Source organism: Nanorana parkeri, unplaced genomic scaffold (genome assembly GCF_000935625.1).
Source record: "Nanorana parkeri isolate BGI_ZX_2015 unplaced genomic scaffold, ASM93562v1 scaffold321, whole genome shotgun sequence".
NCBI lineage: Eukaryota > Metazoa > Chordata > Amphibia > Anura > Dicroglossidae > Nanorana > Nanorana parkeri.
This window is the reverse complement of record NW_017306589.1, coordinates 1,488,062-1,503,437: the sequence shown is the minus strand read 5'-3', so window position 1 is coordinate 1,503,437 and position 15,376 is coordinate 1,488,062. Positions and strand designations below refer to the sequence as shown.

At 45.5% G+C, this 15,376-nt stretch overlaps 1 protein-coding gene across 4 annotated transcripts in view; it reads right to left on the bottom strand.

Moving 5' to 3' along the window:
• Positions 1 to 15,376, bottom strand: part of SYNGAP1 (synaptic Ras GTPase activating protein 1) — a 214,219-nt gene that overhangs the window by 64,373 nt on the left and 134,470 nt on the right. For all 4 annotated transcript variants that reach the window (XM_018558134.1, XM_018558137.1, XM_018558136.1 and 1 more), the window contains one exon: positions 9,124 to 9,678. In XM_018558134.1, coding sequence (XP_018413636.1) covers positions 9,124 to 9,678 — 555 coding nt within the window. The remainder of the gene's footprint in view (positions 1 to 9,123; positions 9,679 to 15,376) is intronic.

The following is a 15,376-nucleotide window of genomic DNA, read 5'->3' as shown; positions in this document are numbered from 1 at the left end:
GGGGGTGTTGACTTTAATGTCACTTTAAGACAGGTCCACTTTAGGGAGTCGGTAAGTTAGTATTCCAGAGAAAAGAAGCAGCTCAGCAGCTCTCATGTATGAGAAATGGTGAACAGAGATGGTGAACAGAGCAAAGGCTGCAGACAGGAATACGTTTGAAGACTAGTAAGTGATAAACTGTGGGGAGGAGGTTATAAATTAAAATAGATATTTTGTATTGTATTGTATTCCTATCATGCAGTCAATGGCACTGAGAATCGGAAATATAAGTATAACTTACGCAATGCATTGCCAGTTTAACCTCTTGACTTACATTAGTGGTTGATGGCAGCAATCTTACATATAAATCTCGGATAAGCTAATAAAATGGAGAACACACGAAGCATGCATCTGCTGAATAGAAAATGTCTATTCAATTTCCAATTTAAACACTAACCCATGACCAAATTGGTGGCGCATTCACAGCGTGCATCCTCCTGCTGCGTGTTCACAGTATGCCGAGTGTATATGCGTGGACCATAACGGAGATCTTTCTATTCACAATAAAGTTGTTGGCTTTTATGGAGTTCCTCTGACCTACAGCTATGCAAAAGGCTTGTGTCCTCCATTGCCACCAGTCAGATCTCCATGGCTGCTTTCCTTTCCAATTTTAGGTGTCACTCCAACGAATTCCATGTATGAGAAACTCTTAAACTGAGAAGGCCGACAAAAGCAGACACTCGTTGCCGGTTCTCTCAAAATAAACATTACATTTAGCTCCGAAAAAAAAAGACATAAAAGCGATATAAAGTCTGAAGTCTTAATCTTCACACCACAGGAAGGTCAAAAAGTTCTAAGAGAAGAAAGGAAGAGCGGAATCTCTGAAGCTGAACCCCTGAGTGCACAAATCCACATTTAAGAGGGTCAATAAGTACAGTCGATACGCCAATCAATACCTGAAAAGTGGACAGGAAGCTGCTGTCTTAGCAAAAGGTTCCCGTGAACTTTATTCAGCTTTAATGTGAACCTGGACAATAGATTAATGGGCTTCATATAATAGTATTGGCTTGAAAAGCAGTTTAAAAGACATAAGACAAAAGGGACTTCATAGCGCCAACCTGACCCTATTACACTGTATAGAAAGGACGCCAACAAGACTGACCACTGGACATGACAATTCTCAAAAACACTCTATAGAGAGAACACTACCTTCCCAACGTGAATTCTAATATGCTCTATATCACCAGACATGGCTATAATATAACATTATTAAACTCTATACATAATCTACACGAGCAAAATAATCCGATCGTGATCACAATAGAATTCTATCGCATTCAATAAATAAAACACCACAACTCCAACATGACCAAAGACTGAGCATGGTCATAATACAATTCTCACACACCCTATAGAGCAGGGCTCAAAATTTCAGGCCATGAGCTACTAGCCAGGCCTTAAGAGTTACTCGCCACCAGTTGCCCCACCTAACCCCTACCCTGCCCCGGCCGTACCTCCGACACCTCAGCAGTGTGACGCAAAGTACAGAGATCAGTAACAACACAGAGTGCAAAGGTCAGTGGTGTAATGCCAAGTACAGAGACCAGTAATGTAATGCACTGTACAGAGCTCAGTAATGTAACGCACAGATGTCAGCGGTGTAAGGCAGAAAGAACGGGGAGTTACAGTGCACAAAGCTGATCTGATTTAGGTGCCCTCTTCCTCTCCTGCCCTTTTCCTCTTCCTCTCCTGATTTAGATGCCCTTTTCCTGGTGGTGCTGGTAGGGGGGTCACCAGGGATCCCAACCTGAAAGAAGCAATTTCAGGGAGGTGCCCTCTGCCCTCCCCCCCCCCCCCCCCCCCAATCCACCGGGGGGGTTGGAGGGGGAGCGAGAGAGCACCCACCGGAAATGATGGCAGATAGCAGAGGAAGCAATAGCTTCTTTGCTATCTGCAACCTCAAACCCACTAAGCTAAAAGCACAGCAGCATGATGCATATCCCCCATTCTTTACTACATAGAGTGCCTGGATTACCTATCTGGGCACCAAAAAATTTATTTGACAGAAGAGACCTACAGAATCCCTTCTTCATTAAAAGCCTACATGTCAGGTTTTTTTTTAAATTCTACTTTAAGTAAAAAATACAAGTAGTGCCTGTCCCCAGCCTGTGGTCAGACAGCGAAGGACAAGCAGCTTGGTAAAGAACTTGTCTTTAGGTCATTCTGCTCGCTCCATCTTTTTGTATGTCCCATCAGAACTGCAGGGCAACTTACTGGATCCTTGTGTTCATCGGTGGGGGGGGTTCGCCGCCAGTAGGACGGGGGTGAAACTGCCGCTGCTTCTGCGGCGATCGATCTCTCTGGCCCGGGGTGAAGGGAAGACGGCCACTTTTCTGACCAATCATAAAACCGGGGGGCGGAAAATGACTCGCCCTCTGGCTTCCTGATTGGCCAGCTTCCCGACCAATCAGGAAGCTAGGCGGCAAGTCATTAAACACTGCCCGGCTTCCTGATAGGCCAGGAAGCTGGCTCCATGCTCCCTCGTCACAAAGAGCCGGCTTCCCGTCCAATCTTTCTGATACCAGAAATTCGGGGATCGGGCTAGGCATCGGAGCACTCGCCCAAATACTCGGTATTGGTATCGGTGCATCCCTAATCATAATACAATTCTATTACACTCTATATATAGAACACTACAACCCCCAACATGACGGACCACTGGACACTATCAAAATACAATTCTATTACATTCTATACATAGAACACTACAACCCCCAACATGGCCGACCACTGTACATGATCCTAATACAATTCTATTACACTCTATACATAGAACACTACAACCTCCAACATGTCCGACCACTGGACATCATCATAATACATTTTCTTGCATTCTATACATAGGACACGACACCCCCAACCACCGGACGTGATCAGCGTTGTATAACCGTCAGCTGTAACTTAAACAATTATCAATGATTTTCCTTCTCTCTGAATGAAACTTCTGAATTTTCAATCAGCGGATTTCATGGTACATTATAGAAGAAATCTCTTCAGAACAATATCTCATTGATAACATAAAGCTTGTAAGAGGAACGGAGGTTTTCTGTGGCAGAAGCAAAAAAGAGAGGGACTGGAAAAACTTTGATCTCTGAAAGATATTATGTGAAAAATAAAGGATAATAGATCACATTTGAAGAAGAAAGAGATAAAAGTTCTAAGCAATGTGTGCCGCTGATGAGGCTGTAATGGCAGAGACAGTTATATGTATAAAAAGCGCATAAATGGAACATGGCAGTGAAAAAAACAAAAAACAGGAATATGAATGGGTCCCTACCTAGGGGGGCATTGCTGCTCCACATGTTGCAATTCAGTCACAGAAAATACTGCCAAGAAAGTGTGTTTCCCAGAGGAATGCTCCATTCTAGAACGGGTCACCTGGTTAGTGCAAGGCTGAAACTTTGAAGTGGAACTCTGACAAAAATATTATTTTTGGCATTGATAGAAAAGGAAAAGGCTAGATCAGTGGTGTTAACATTAAAAGGGCCACATAGATATCCACCAGTCAAATGGAGAGCCGCGTATGGTATTTCTGAATGAAGCATCTGCAGGCGCCGCTGTGATGCAAAGCAATTCCCAACTGTTGTGATACAGAGCAAGTCCCGGCTGGCATTTTGACAGCCAGACTTTTCTGGCAATAGCAGAGGGAGGATCAGTGACAGGACAAGAATAGCAGGGTAGTCCTCATAGGCCAAAAAAGTTCTCAAGGGTCGCCAGTTGGATAGTTTTGGGTTAGATTCTCTGTCCAGTTTGTGCTTCTGTCTGTGTCCCTTCTGAAGAAATGTCATCTCACTTCCTGTAATACTCAGGCAATTAATGTTTGCTGAACTTCCTGTTTCCCCTCTCTGGAGTGTACTTTCCGTATGTCTCTTTGATGATGTGTTTTGGAAATGTAGCTAGTATGACTTCCCTAAAATATAATTTTTGTATTACCTGTAAATCCTTTTCTTGGAGAACATTAAGGGACACAGGATGAAGTATTTTGGTACATTGGGTTATATGCAGCTACCTTCAGGAGACTCATCATTGGCAAAGAGAGCTGTAAGTCAGCCCAGTATAATTCCTTCCACTCCAAGCATGCCTCAGTTTTGTAGCAATGTAATAGTAGAAGTGGATCATAAGAACAGAGGGAGAGAACACTGCCCGTTAATGTACTTCAAGAAAAACAAGCAAGACAAAAATCCAATTTTTTTAATTGCACATTAAAGGAGAACTATGGGGTAAGTGTTTTTCCCCATAGTTCTCCTTTGGGTCACGGGATGACATAAACTAGCGTCCTCCCGTGACCCAAAGCTCAGTATATAGCAGGCTACAGCTCGCGGTATACTGAGACCGCTGCAGCCGGGACGGATCCCGACATTACTGTCGAGATCCACCCATCTGCGTGAGTGACAGCTGGCTCTGCCTATCTAGAGTTAGAGCCAGCTGTACCCGCCCCCTTCGCGTTCATTCCCCCAGTCAGCGCTGGAGGATCGGGGAGGGGGGAATCCCTGCAGGCAGCCGTGAGTGACAGTCACGGCTCTCTGCAGGGACAGGATCGAGAAGTGAGCGAGCGACGGTATGTGTTCGCTCACTTAGCGATCTATTGAGCCGACGTGTGACAGTTTCATTGTCACACGTCGGCTCGAACTATGAGGCTGAGTGAAAATCACTCACCTCATAGTTTTCCTTTAAGGGACACAGGATGAAGTATTCTGGTACATTGGGACATCCAAAAGCAATCCAGCTGAGGGGTGGGCAACACAACAAAACAAACCACTAATATGCGCACAAGAACCAAGAAGTCAACAGAGTAGGCTCAACAAAGCCCACAGAGCCACCTAAATAACCTTATGGCTTATGACGGCATCAGTTGAGGCCTGAAACCCACCTGGTAAAACTTAACAAACGTGTGAACCGAGATCCAGATGGCAGACTTGCAAATCTGAGAAGCAGATGCCTGATGCTGAAAGGCTCAAGAAGCACTGGTGTTAGTGTAGTGTGCTCTGACAGGGAAAGGTGGAAACTTGTCCTTAGGTCTTTAGCCTTAAATGATGTGTTGTTGTACCCACCTTGCAACAATGAAACGAAAAGACGGCTGTCCCCTACGGGGACCTTCAGGAATGACAAACAGAGTGTTAGACTGCCTGAAGGGGGCTGAGGCTGAGAGATACACTTGAACAGCATGTACCAATTCCAGACAATTAAAAGGAAATCACCTCTGGATATTTTGGAGAAGAAAATAGAGAAGGAAGAATGTCTGGGTTAAGGTAAAAGGAAGAAACCACCTTGGGTAGACAATATCGTCTCTGCGTAGCATGAGAAAAGGTTCCTTACTCAGAAACTTGCCTTGCAGAGGTGATGGCGATGAAGAAAACAACCTTGTGAGTAAGAGAAGACAGAGCAATATCCCTAGAAGGTGTCGGTGTCACCTTGTAGTGTCACCATGGTGTCAATGGATAACAATGTGAGCAACACCCTGTGTGAAGATCTTCACTATGGAGTGAGAGACAAGCAGTCTCTGAAAAGAACCACTAGGGCCAGTTTTGACCAAATGGTACTGTAGGCCAAGTGTTGATCGAAACCAGACTGGGGAAAAGACAGGATGCCTCTCACAGAGTACTTCCTAGGATGGAAAATCCTAATCCTAACAAGCAAAATATACACTCCAGGTGAGATGGTGAACTTTACAGGAAGTTAATTTCCTGGCCCTCAAAAGCATAGGGATAACCGATTTAGACAGGCTCCTATCCCTCAGGACCTGGGCTTCAACAGCCAGACCTTTAAAGCCAGCGACTGGAAAGCAGGATGGTAAACCAGTCCCTGGGACAGAAGATCTGGACATTTTGGGAGGGCTTGAGAGTTTCTAAAACACATCAGGGTGAAGGGACCACAATCTGGAGTCCAGATGAGATATTATAACTACTAAGGAAGTCAGCCTGACAGTTCGCCTGGAATGTACATGGTGGACAGGGCTGGAATGCGAAGTTTTGTCCATGCCAGAATCTGATTGGCTTCTTTTTGAAACTTCCAGGTTCTCCTTGATGGTTTATATAAGCTACTACCATGGTGTTGCCCAAGTGTAATATGGTCAGATGATACTACAGTTGAAAAGTCCAGAGTTGAAGGGACCTTCAAAGTGCCCTGAGTTCCAGAATGTTGATCGGGAGGTGAGCATCCTCCTGCAACCAAGTCCCTTGCACCAAGAGAGTATCCAGGACATCAACCCAGCAAGCCTGGTTTTGTGGGTCAGGTATATGAAACAGTTCAGTGACTGAGCCTGCTTGTCCCACACTGCCAGAATGTTGTGTTGCCATAATCTGGAGTAAAATTATGCATATGGAGCTGCTTCGAAAGTGGTCCAGAGCCCATGTGTAAAATTGGAGGGTCAGTTGGCTCCTGGACAGTAGAGTCTGAACATGGGAAGAAAGAGTCTGGAGTTTGTCCTGTGGAAGGAAAATCTAGGATAGAGCTATGTCAGGAACAGGCCTAGATAATTCAAGCCATGAGATGTTCCACCACAGACTTCAGAAATAAACTCTGAAGGAGAGGGCATTGTAGCACATTTGTGGCCCCTGCATTCAGGGTCAGTTATCATGAATAAAACTGTTTCCAATAAAATTGGACATAAAAGTTAAGAATTTCTCCCTGCATAAGACCGAGGAGAGATTTACTCCAAAAAGGAGCAAAGGGAATAGTGATCTGGGCCCCTAGGATGATCGCTGTAAGGTAGCAGAGATTGTGGAGGCGACCATCTTGGTAGAGGCAGGGCTTTGCTTCCTAATGTCAGAGCCTTCATCAAAGAGAACAAATAGCAGCACATTGATGACATCACCAAATCTCACTTCAAATCTCCTGAAACCAGCAGTCAGGGGCAGCAGTGCCCACACTGCAGATATGCAGAAATACAGCTATGAGGCTGTAAGTACAAGAGTGCCTAAGAACACTAACATGCCAGGAACTGCGCTACTATTTTTCAGGACAAAGTCAAGACAAAGGGTAACTTTTTCTGGGATGTTCTTAGCAGGGGCGTCTCGAGGCCGGGTGTCACCCGGAGTGGAGACTGGTTGACACCCCGCCTCGACATCATCGCGCATTCGCGTGACGTCACCACGCGCGTGCGCGATGATGTAATCGCGCATAATGGTCATCTAATTGACGCCTGCCAGCTGACATCTTGATGATGGACGCCGGCAGAGAGAGGAGGGGACGTTCACCTGGCGGGATGAGGTATGCTGCTGGGTCTCCTCTTCTCTCCTGACACTGTCGGGCTCTCAGTCCATGACCGAGTGCCCGACTTTTTAGAGGGGGTGACACCAAAATGACTGTCAGTCATTTTGGTGTCACCCCTCCAATGGTGTCACCCGGGTGCGGGCTGTACTCCCCGCACCCTCCTTGTGACGCCACTGCTTCTTAGGCGCAATTAATATTTCTAAATGTTCCCTATAACATAGCAAATTTTCATTGTTTTTTTTTAGTTCAGCTCCACTTCCACAAAGAGTTTCCATCCTGTCTGGCCATTTTCTACTTAAATGTTATTAATAGTTACTATTCCAAGTCAATCTGCTTTTATAAAACTGGCAAAAATTCTGTTTCCTTGTAACCACGGCAACACCAGGGGCATCTATATACGGTGTACACCTCCACAACACCTCCAGAAACGTTATCCCCAACTGCCTCTCCCTGGGATTTTTCCCTTTTGTACAACACTACACCTGGTCATGTGACAGCAGGCAGCCCCTCCCACTTAGCACAGGGGAAGTAGGAAGTGACTGAATTGCAGGAGTTCATACCCACAGAACAGGTACAGCTAAGAGTCTGCAATGATTTGTGATAAAAATCCTTGCAATGTGTAGAAGTTATGCGGTTATTTTTTTTTTCCAAGAAAAATGTAGACCGTTTGATGTTTTTTAGATGTGCAAGAAATCAAATTAATGTAAATAGTCATAGCAAAGTATGTTATATTTGCTTCTATGTATAGTCTTAAATGATGTATGTACCTGGGGGAAGCCCTAACTGCTCATTCTATTATTTTATTTCAAGTGTAACAAACCGTGTTTGTCAGAACACAACAGGCTAGCTGTCTCTAATGACTTGAAATATCCACAATGTGCCGGTAGCCAGAGGCCATGTGATCTTAACCTTGGCAAAACATCGACCATTTTTACATAAAGAGACGCTTTTACCTTGTTCATACAGGAGAGAGTGACAGTGTCTCTGCAAATCTGCCAACCCTCCATCCCCGACAGCATTATACCTTACCTTGCCGGTACTCCCTAGCCACACCTTCCTCCATTGCAGCCAAAATACTACCAGGTGCTTTTAAGTATAGGGGAGCATGGTACCCGCTCTCCTGTAACAATGCTCGAGGCTGATAGCCAATCTTTAGGCTCGAGCACTGTCACATGACCGATGAGGTGATTTCATCTGTCCCCAGGGTCTTTCGGCTGCAGGGGAGGCTGGATCGGTGAGAGAGTGCAACCAAGGTGAGAATAAGGGGGTTGGGGGGGCCATCGAGACACCATCACATTGTTCTGCATGGGCAAGGTGACAGTGTCCATTTCAATCATTTGATTTGGTAATGCCGACAACTGCCCTACTGGTAGATAATAGTTTTTATTAACAGGTCCACTTTAGGTATGTATTATCTGTTTATATCACACACTATAACAGTCTCTGCAAGTGCTCCCTCACAGCTCCGGCCTCTGAGCAGCTAGCACTGACATACAAGATGTCAGCTGATCTTGGACACTGAGGGCAATGGTGATGTCATTCTCCTGGTTATGTGACAGCACTCGGATCCACTAGCTGCTAGACCTAAGGTCCCATGTTCCCCCATACCCAGAAGCACCAGGCATTGTTGCCAGGTCACGGCAGAGGAAAGAGTAGGGAGGGAGCACTGGCAAGGCAAGTAAAACTGGTGCAGGGCACTTTGCAAACACACTGTCACACTACCAGAAGTACTCACTGCTACTCTCTGCAAGAGCCGTACACCCTGAATCTTGCCTGATACACAAATGGTGCTCAGATCAGGTTGGGATGGGACCTCTTAAAATGTGGCATGCAAGTAAAAACAGCAAGAATTGTATATGTAAATAAAAGTACCTTGGCCTTCCCTGTGCTCTGCAGTATATGCACCAGCGCACAGGCCACCTCCTCTTTGCTCTTCACGCTCAGCACTGGCTCGAGCACGGCGCACAGCATCCGGTAGTTGTTGGTGACGTACTCGGCAAACTCCTTGTACAGCTCCATGGGAAGGATGCTCATGGTTTGGTATCGGGATTTTAGGCGGATTGAGGGACAGCTGCTCTTCCCCTTGTAGGAGGTGGGCTGGGACACGGGGTACCACTGCTCCACAAAGTGGCGCCCGCTGATGCTGGCGATGGGCACGTTCACCATACCCACGTAGTTGCTCTTCTCCTTGCGCCTCTTTTTGTCTGTGTCCTTGTACAGGTGGAGACGCAGGTTCCGCACCGCTGGCAGGTTATTGAACTCAAAGTGCTCCCCCCAGAAAACGGTTTCACTCCGGGCTTTGCTGGTGGTACGGGCGTACAAGATGTCATCCAGGCACAGCTCGCAGTAGTAGCGCTTCTTAGGGGGGAGGTCACGAGCTTCAATAATCCACAACTTGAGGACATTATCTACTCGACGGCTGTTATCCTGTAAGGGAGAAAGAGGGAACGAGTCAGCATCTGTAATAATTCAGGAGTACGAAGGAAGAGAATGTTCTATAAGTAGATGTAAACACAATCACTTAAATCCCATATACACTTTCACATGTTAATTGCAAAAGTCACATTCAACCTTTTTAAATCTGCAGCTTTGAGTGCCCGGTCACACCATCAAGAGTGCGTTTGGCCTCTGGAACGCACTGGAACGCAACCCGGCCGGCTCGCTTTGTTTTGGGCGGGAGGGGGCGTGGCTGCATTGGAAGGTGACTGGTTGCGAGCGGCAACAGACACCTCCCTTTGCACTGGTCTCCATAACTAACAACCTGCTGCATTCCGGTCCAGTGAGATCTGCATAAAATAGTGCATGCAGCATTTTTTGCAGATTGCACTGGACCGAAACGCAGGCACTAATGTGCCACGCTGTCGGGTGCCAGCGATCGCATCGCAGGCAGGGGGCGTGGCTGCGGTGCCATTGAGTTAAATGCACCGCCGCGCCCCCTCCCGCCCCAAAACAAAGTGAGGCGGCCGGGTTGCGTTCCAGTGCGTTAGAGAGGCCGAACGCACTGGAACGCACTCTTGATGGTGTGACTGGGCCCTGAATAAGGTAATACCTGATGATGACCCTGCTATGAAGGTCCTTGTTTAGGCACTTCCTTTTATAAGGTGACAACACTCTGTCACTGTCTGCCAATTGTTCTCCTGGCTCATGGGCTTCTGATGGAGACTAGAAGTGGCTGTTTTAACATACATTATGCAGCCATGGTCAGCTGTTGTCACCATCAGAAAACAGAACCCTGCTGGAGTGCAAGTAGACAGAAAGTGGCTCCAATTAGGAGATATCAACAGCACTGAGATGCAACAAATGATAAAAAAGACTGTTTTATGTAAAGAAATTTAATTATGTATGATATACTTTTACTAGCTAAATGCCATTTATTTAGGGTTTGCATCTACTTTAGGGATCAGAGGAAAACCTGTTAGAAGTCAGCTCCATTCTAATGTTGAATGGCGAATACCACACACTGGTGAGATGTCTAAAAAACTGTAAAAGAAGCAATAATACCACCTTGAGGAACGTTCCTTCTGTGCCAGCTAGTTCCTTTCAATTCAGATAAATCTTAGTGCAGGACCACAAGCTTTCGGCCAAGGTCTCGCCAGGGGATAGAGACAATATTTTCAGTCCCACAAGGTATTTATGTACACTATAGGGCCAAAAGTAAGTACACACCCCTCCACATTGAGTTCAGGTGTTTCCAGTGACGGGTACTGTTAATACTACAGCATACAAAGACATTTTAGACAATTGTGCTCTTCCAATCTTGTGGTAACAGTTGGGTGAAGGCCCTTTTCTGTTCCACCACGACTGTCCCCTGTGTACAAAGCCAGCTCCATATAGACATGGCATGATGAGAGTTTGAACTAACTCAAGTGGCCCCTACAGAGCCCTGACCTCATCCTTATTTTACATCTTTGGGATGAATTGGAACACAGATTGTTAGGCTCCCACTGGGCTGCACCCCTGAAAGTGGTTCCATTGGCCTTGTGGCCTTTTTAACTACTGAAAACTCAATAAAAACTTTTAATAGCCCCCCAAAAAAATGTCAACCGTGTTGCTGACACAAAGGGCTTGAATTACCCTATTCCTCATAAAGGTCATTATGCAATTGTTCGGTACAACCCCCAAAAACCTCTGACGTCAATGGATTTAGCAGGTTCAACAGTCCGCATGATCAAACGTAGGCTTGGACTATAAGATGGCTCCTTCTGTGGTAATGCAGCTGGTAGACTCTCATCATCACACTGTGTATATCAGCTCAGTCCCTTCTCCCTGTTTCCCAGAGCTGATCTTTGATTCTTGGCTGCTGCATAATTACTATTATATACTGTTACTTAGCAACTCTACAGAGCTCATATACTGCACTTATATTCTTTGAGGAGAAACACTAGACTTTGCCATGCACAATCTCCTAGGGGGAGTTTTGTTAGTTATGGAGACCAGTGCAAAGGGAGGTGTCTGTTGCCGTTCGCAACCAGTCACCTCCCGATGCAACCACAGGGCCTTTCTCATGGGAACTGTCATCATTGCACCATAGACACCATAGACACCAGTCACATTAAAGCCTGTACTGGAAACGACAGTCAGAAAGTTAAAGTCTATCTAAATGCAAAGCTTTGATTTTAGTTTTGGATAGAGCAATGTGTCCACGTTGGGTTGAGTAACCCTCTCGTTTTCTCCAGGTGACCATTGCCCCTGGGACAGGAAATTATAGGGCATTTACAGTTGTCACCAGAACAGGAATGGAAGAGAACTCCTCCAATTGGAACACCCATTCTGTTGACAACTGTCTCAGAGTTCTGTCAATTTTAAGAGATTTTCTCTCATTTCCTGCTGTGTTTTCGTGGACAGGAAGTAATGGCAAAAAGACTTATGGCTTTAAATAAAAAGCTTTATATATTCATTTGTTGTGGTTTTGACGGGGTCATACAGACAGTTCTCAGTAATGTGTATCTAAACCCAAGAAAACATCGTTTAAGATATTGCCGTTACTAGTCCTTACATGTGATGAATGCATTCATTTCCTGTTTTTAGGTCAAAACCTGGTACTGCTGGGAAAACACACTTCCTGTTCTATGGAAGGAGCCATGGTTGTCACATAGGTTGGACTTTAAACATGTCTGCCTTTGTTCATCTCCATTACATGGTGGATTCATGGGACAAGTAGTTTACTTGCCCTCTTTATTGGCCTACCTCTACACAGGCTATCTCCCATTAGTCTATACTGAATGCTGCCGCCAGACTAATCCACCTTACCAACCTCTCAGTGTCCACCACCCCTCTCTGCCCATCCTTCCACTGACTTCCAATCACCCAATACATAGAATTCAAAATACTTACAACATACAAATTCCTCCAGAATTTTGCCCCTGGCTACATCACCAACCTTGTTTCAAATTATCACCCAAACCTAGCTCCCTCATCACCTTCTCCCATGGCCTCCTGCTCTCTAGCTCCCTCATCACCTTCTCCCATGGCCTCCTGCTTTCTAGCTCCCTCATCACCTTCTCCCATGGCCTCCTGCTCTCTAGCTCCCTCATCACTTTCTCCCATGACCGTCTGCTCTCTAGCTCCCTCATCACTTTCTCCCATGACCTCCTGCTCTCTAGCTCCCTCATCACTTTCTCCCATGACCTCCTGCTCTCTAGCTCCCTCATCACCTTCTCCCATGACATCCTGCTCTCTAGCTCCCTCGTCACCTTCTCCCATGACCTCCTGCTCTCTGGCCTTCTCATCACCTTCTCCCATGACCGCCTGCTCTCTAGCTCCCTCATCACCTTCTCCCATGATCTCCTGCTCTCTAGCCCCCTCATCCCTTTCTCCCATGACCTCCTGCTCTCTAGCTCCCTCATCACTTTCTCCCATGACCTCCTGCTCTCTAGCGCCCTCATCACTTTCTCCCATGACCTCCTGCTCTCTAGCTCCCTCATCACCTTCTCCCATGACCTCCTGCTCTCTAGCCCCCTCATCACTTTCTCCCATGACCTCCTGCTCTCTAGCTCCCTCATCACCTTCCCCTATGCTCAACTCCAGGACTTCTCCAGACCCTCTTCTGTACTCTGGAACTCCCTACATCAAGCTGTGCGGCTATCTTCTTCCCTGTCTGCCTTTAGGCAATCCCTGTAAACTCATCTCTTCAGAGAAGCCTATCCCACCTCAACCTAAACAACTGAACTTTTACTTTCTCCATCAACTCATCCCCTCAAAGTTATTACCTTTTGTATCATTGGCCCCTCCCTTTTAGATTGTAAGCTCCCACGAGCAGGGCCCTCCTAATCCTCTTGTCTTGATTTGCATTGTAAATTGCTGCACAAACTTTTGGCACTATATAAATCCTATATAATAAAATATATAGAGAGATAACATTGTTTATGCTGTTTTTTCGGGTCAGAGTAAGCAACAAGGACATGGCATTTCTTGCAGGATCAACAGGTATTTCCTGTACCTGCTAAAAGGGTTCTTAGCTTAAAAAAAAGAAAACAAAATTCAGCCACCACATCTAAGGACCGGACACTTTAAAGGTGTCTACCGATTATAAGGATATGTTTGCCCAGTCTGGTCAGTTATGGTTGGATTGGGAAATTATCTCATGTTCTCTTGTATATCTCCTGGTCATTGGACAAAACTATTGGCTTGGATACATTTTCCCAGCTGTTTGCTAATGTTTTCCCTGAGACATGCTGAGGTGCTCTGCTTTTCCCTTATAGGGTAAATCATTCATGGCTGCCCGATGCTAACATGCTGTTTATAAAGAGATCTATAGTGGCTGATATGTGGATTTGGTGCCTATAGGTACCACAGTGATCAATAAAGCCCCTTGCTTACACCGTTGGAAAGAAAAGACAAACCTATAGGGTTTAGATAAAGACCATCAAATTCTGAAATGAGATCCACCGATAGCTACAAGTAACAATCGTTATGGCAACTAACACATGCGTTATAGCTTAGTGAATTGAGCACAGCTTCAACCCCGGGCTCATAAACATTATTACTGTTCTATCAGAAGGAAGAAACAGTGATGCAGTAGGGAAGAAATCCTTCTTGAGCACATTAACAGCAGTTAAGTTAATTCTCTCCATCAATCATGGATGAATCTCATTAATTATAACTGGAGTTGTCATTACAAGGAAGAAATATATCATATCAAGATTTTAAAGCAAACCACTTTGAACTTTTAACTATATTAAGAGTATACTATAGACATGTAAGCAAGCAAAAAAATTGTTTTGTTTAGTTTAAATTTGTTTTGAATGTTTCGTTATTTCATTTTCAGGTTTTGGGTCTAAAGGTCAAATCATTTCGGCATTCGGGTTCGGATTAATCCAAATTTCGTTCATTTCGGATAAGTTAAATGATCATTGCCAACTATAATTCATTGCATAAAAGTGTCAATACATGTTTACTTTGTTTCTTTTTAATTCCTGACACCACTAAAAAAAAAAAACAGCTTGAGGTCCTCCCCAATTCATACTAGACCCTTCAGGTCTGGTAGGAATGTTATGGGGGACCCCTGATGTGAAAAAATGGAAAAAAAAAACAACAGCGTGCGGTTTCCCGGCAATTCATACCATACCCTTTAGGTCTGGTAGGGATTTTAAGGGCGAACCCAATGAAAAAAAGGTGTCCCCCCCTAAAATCCCATACCAGACCCTTAATCCGGGCAGCAGCCTAGCAGGGAAGGAAAGGGGGAACGAGCAAGCGGCCCCCCTCCCTTCACCATACCAGGCCACATGCCCTCGGAATTGGGAGGGTGCTTTTCCAGGGGGGACCCCCTGGAAAAGTACCTTGTCCCCATACCGATGGGGACAAGAGCCTCTTCCCCACAACCCTGACACAGTGATTGTGGGGATCTGTGGGCAGAGGGGGTCATCTGCATCTGGGTACCTACTTTCATAAAGGGGGCACTCAGATGCCACACCCCCTTGTGAATGAGTAAGGGGTACTTGTACCCCTACACATTCACTTAAGGGTTAAATAAACACACAACACCTTAGAAAAAAATAGCAACAAAAAATAGGTGATAGCACCTCATCAGGCAATAAGACGGTTTGCATTCGAGAGAAGGATGGCAGGTTGGTGAGGTTAGATCTGGGGGGGGTGGGCTGCCTTTTTTAGTTTTACTGGCTGTCGG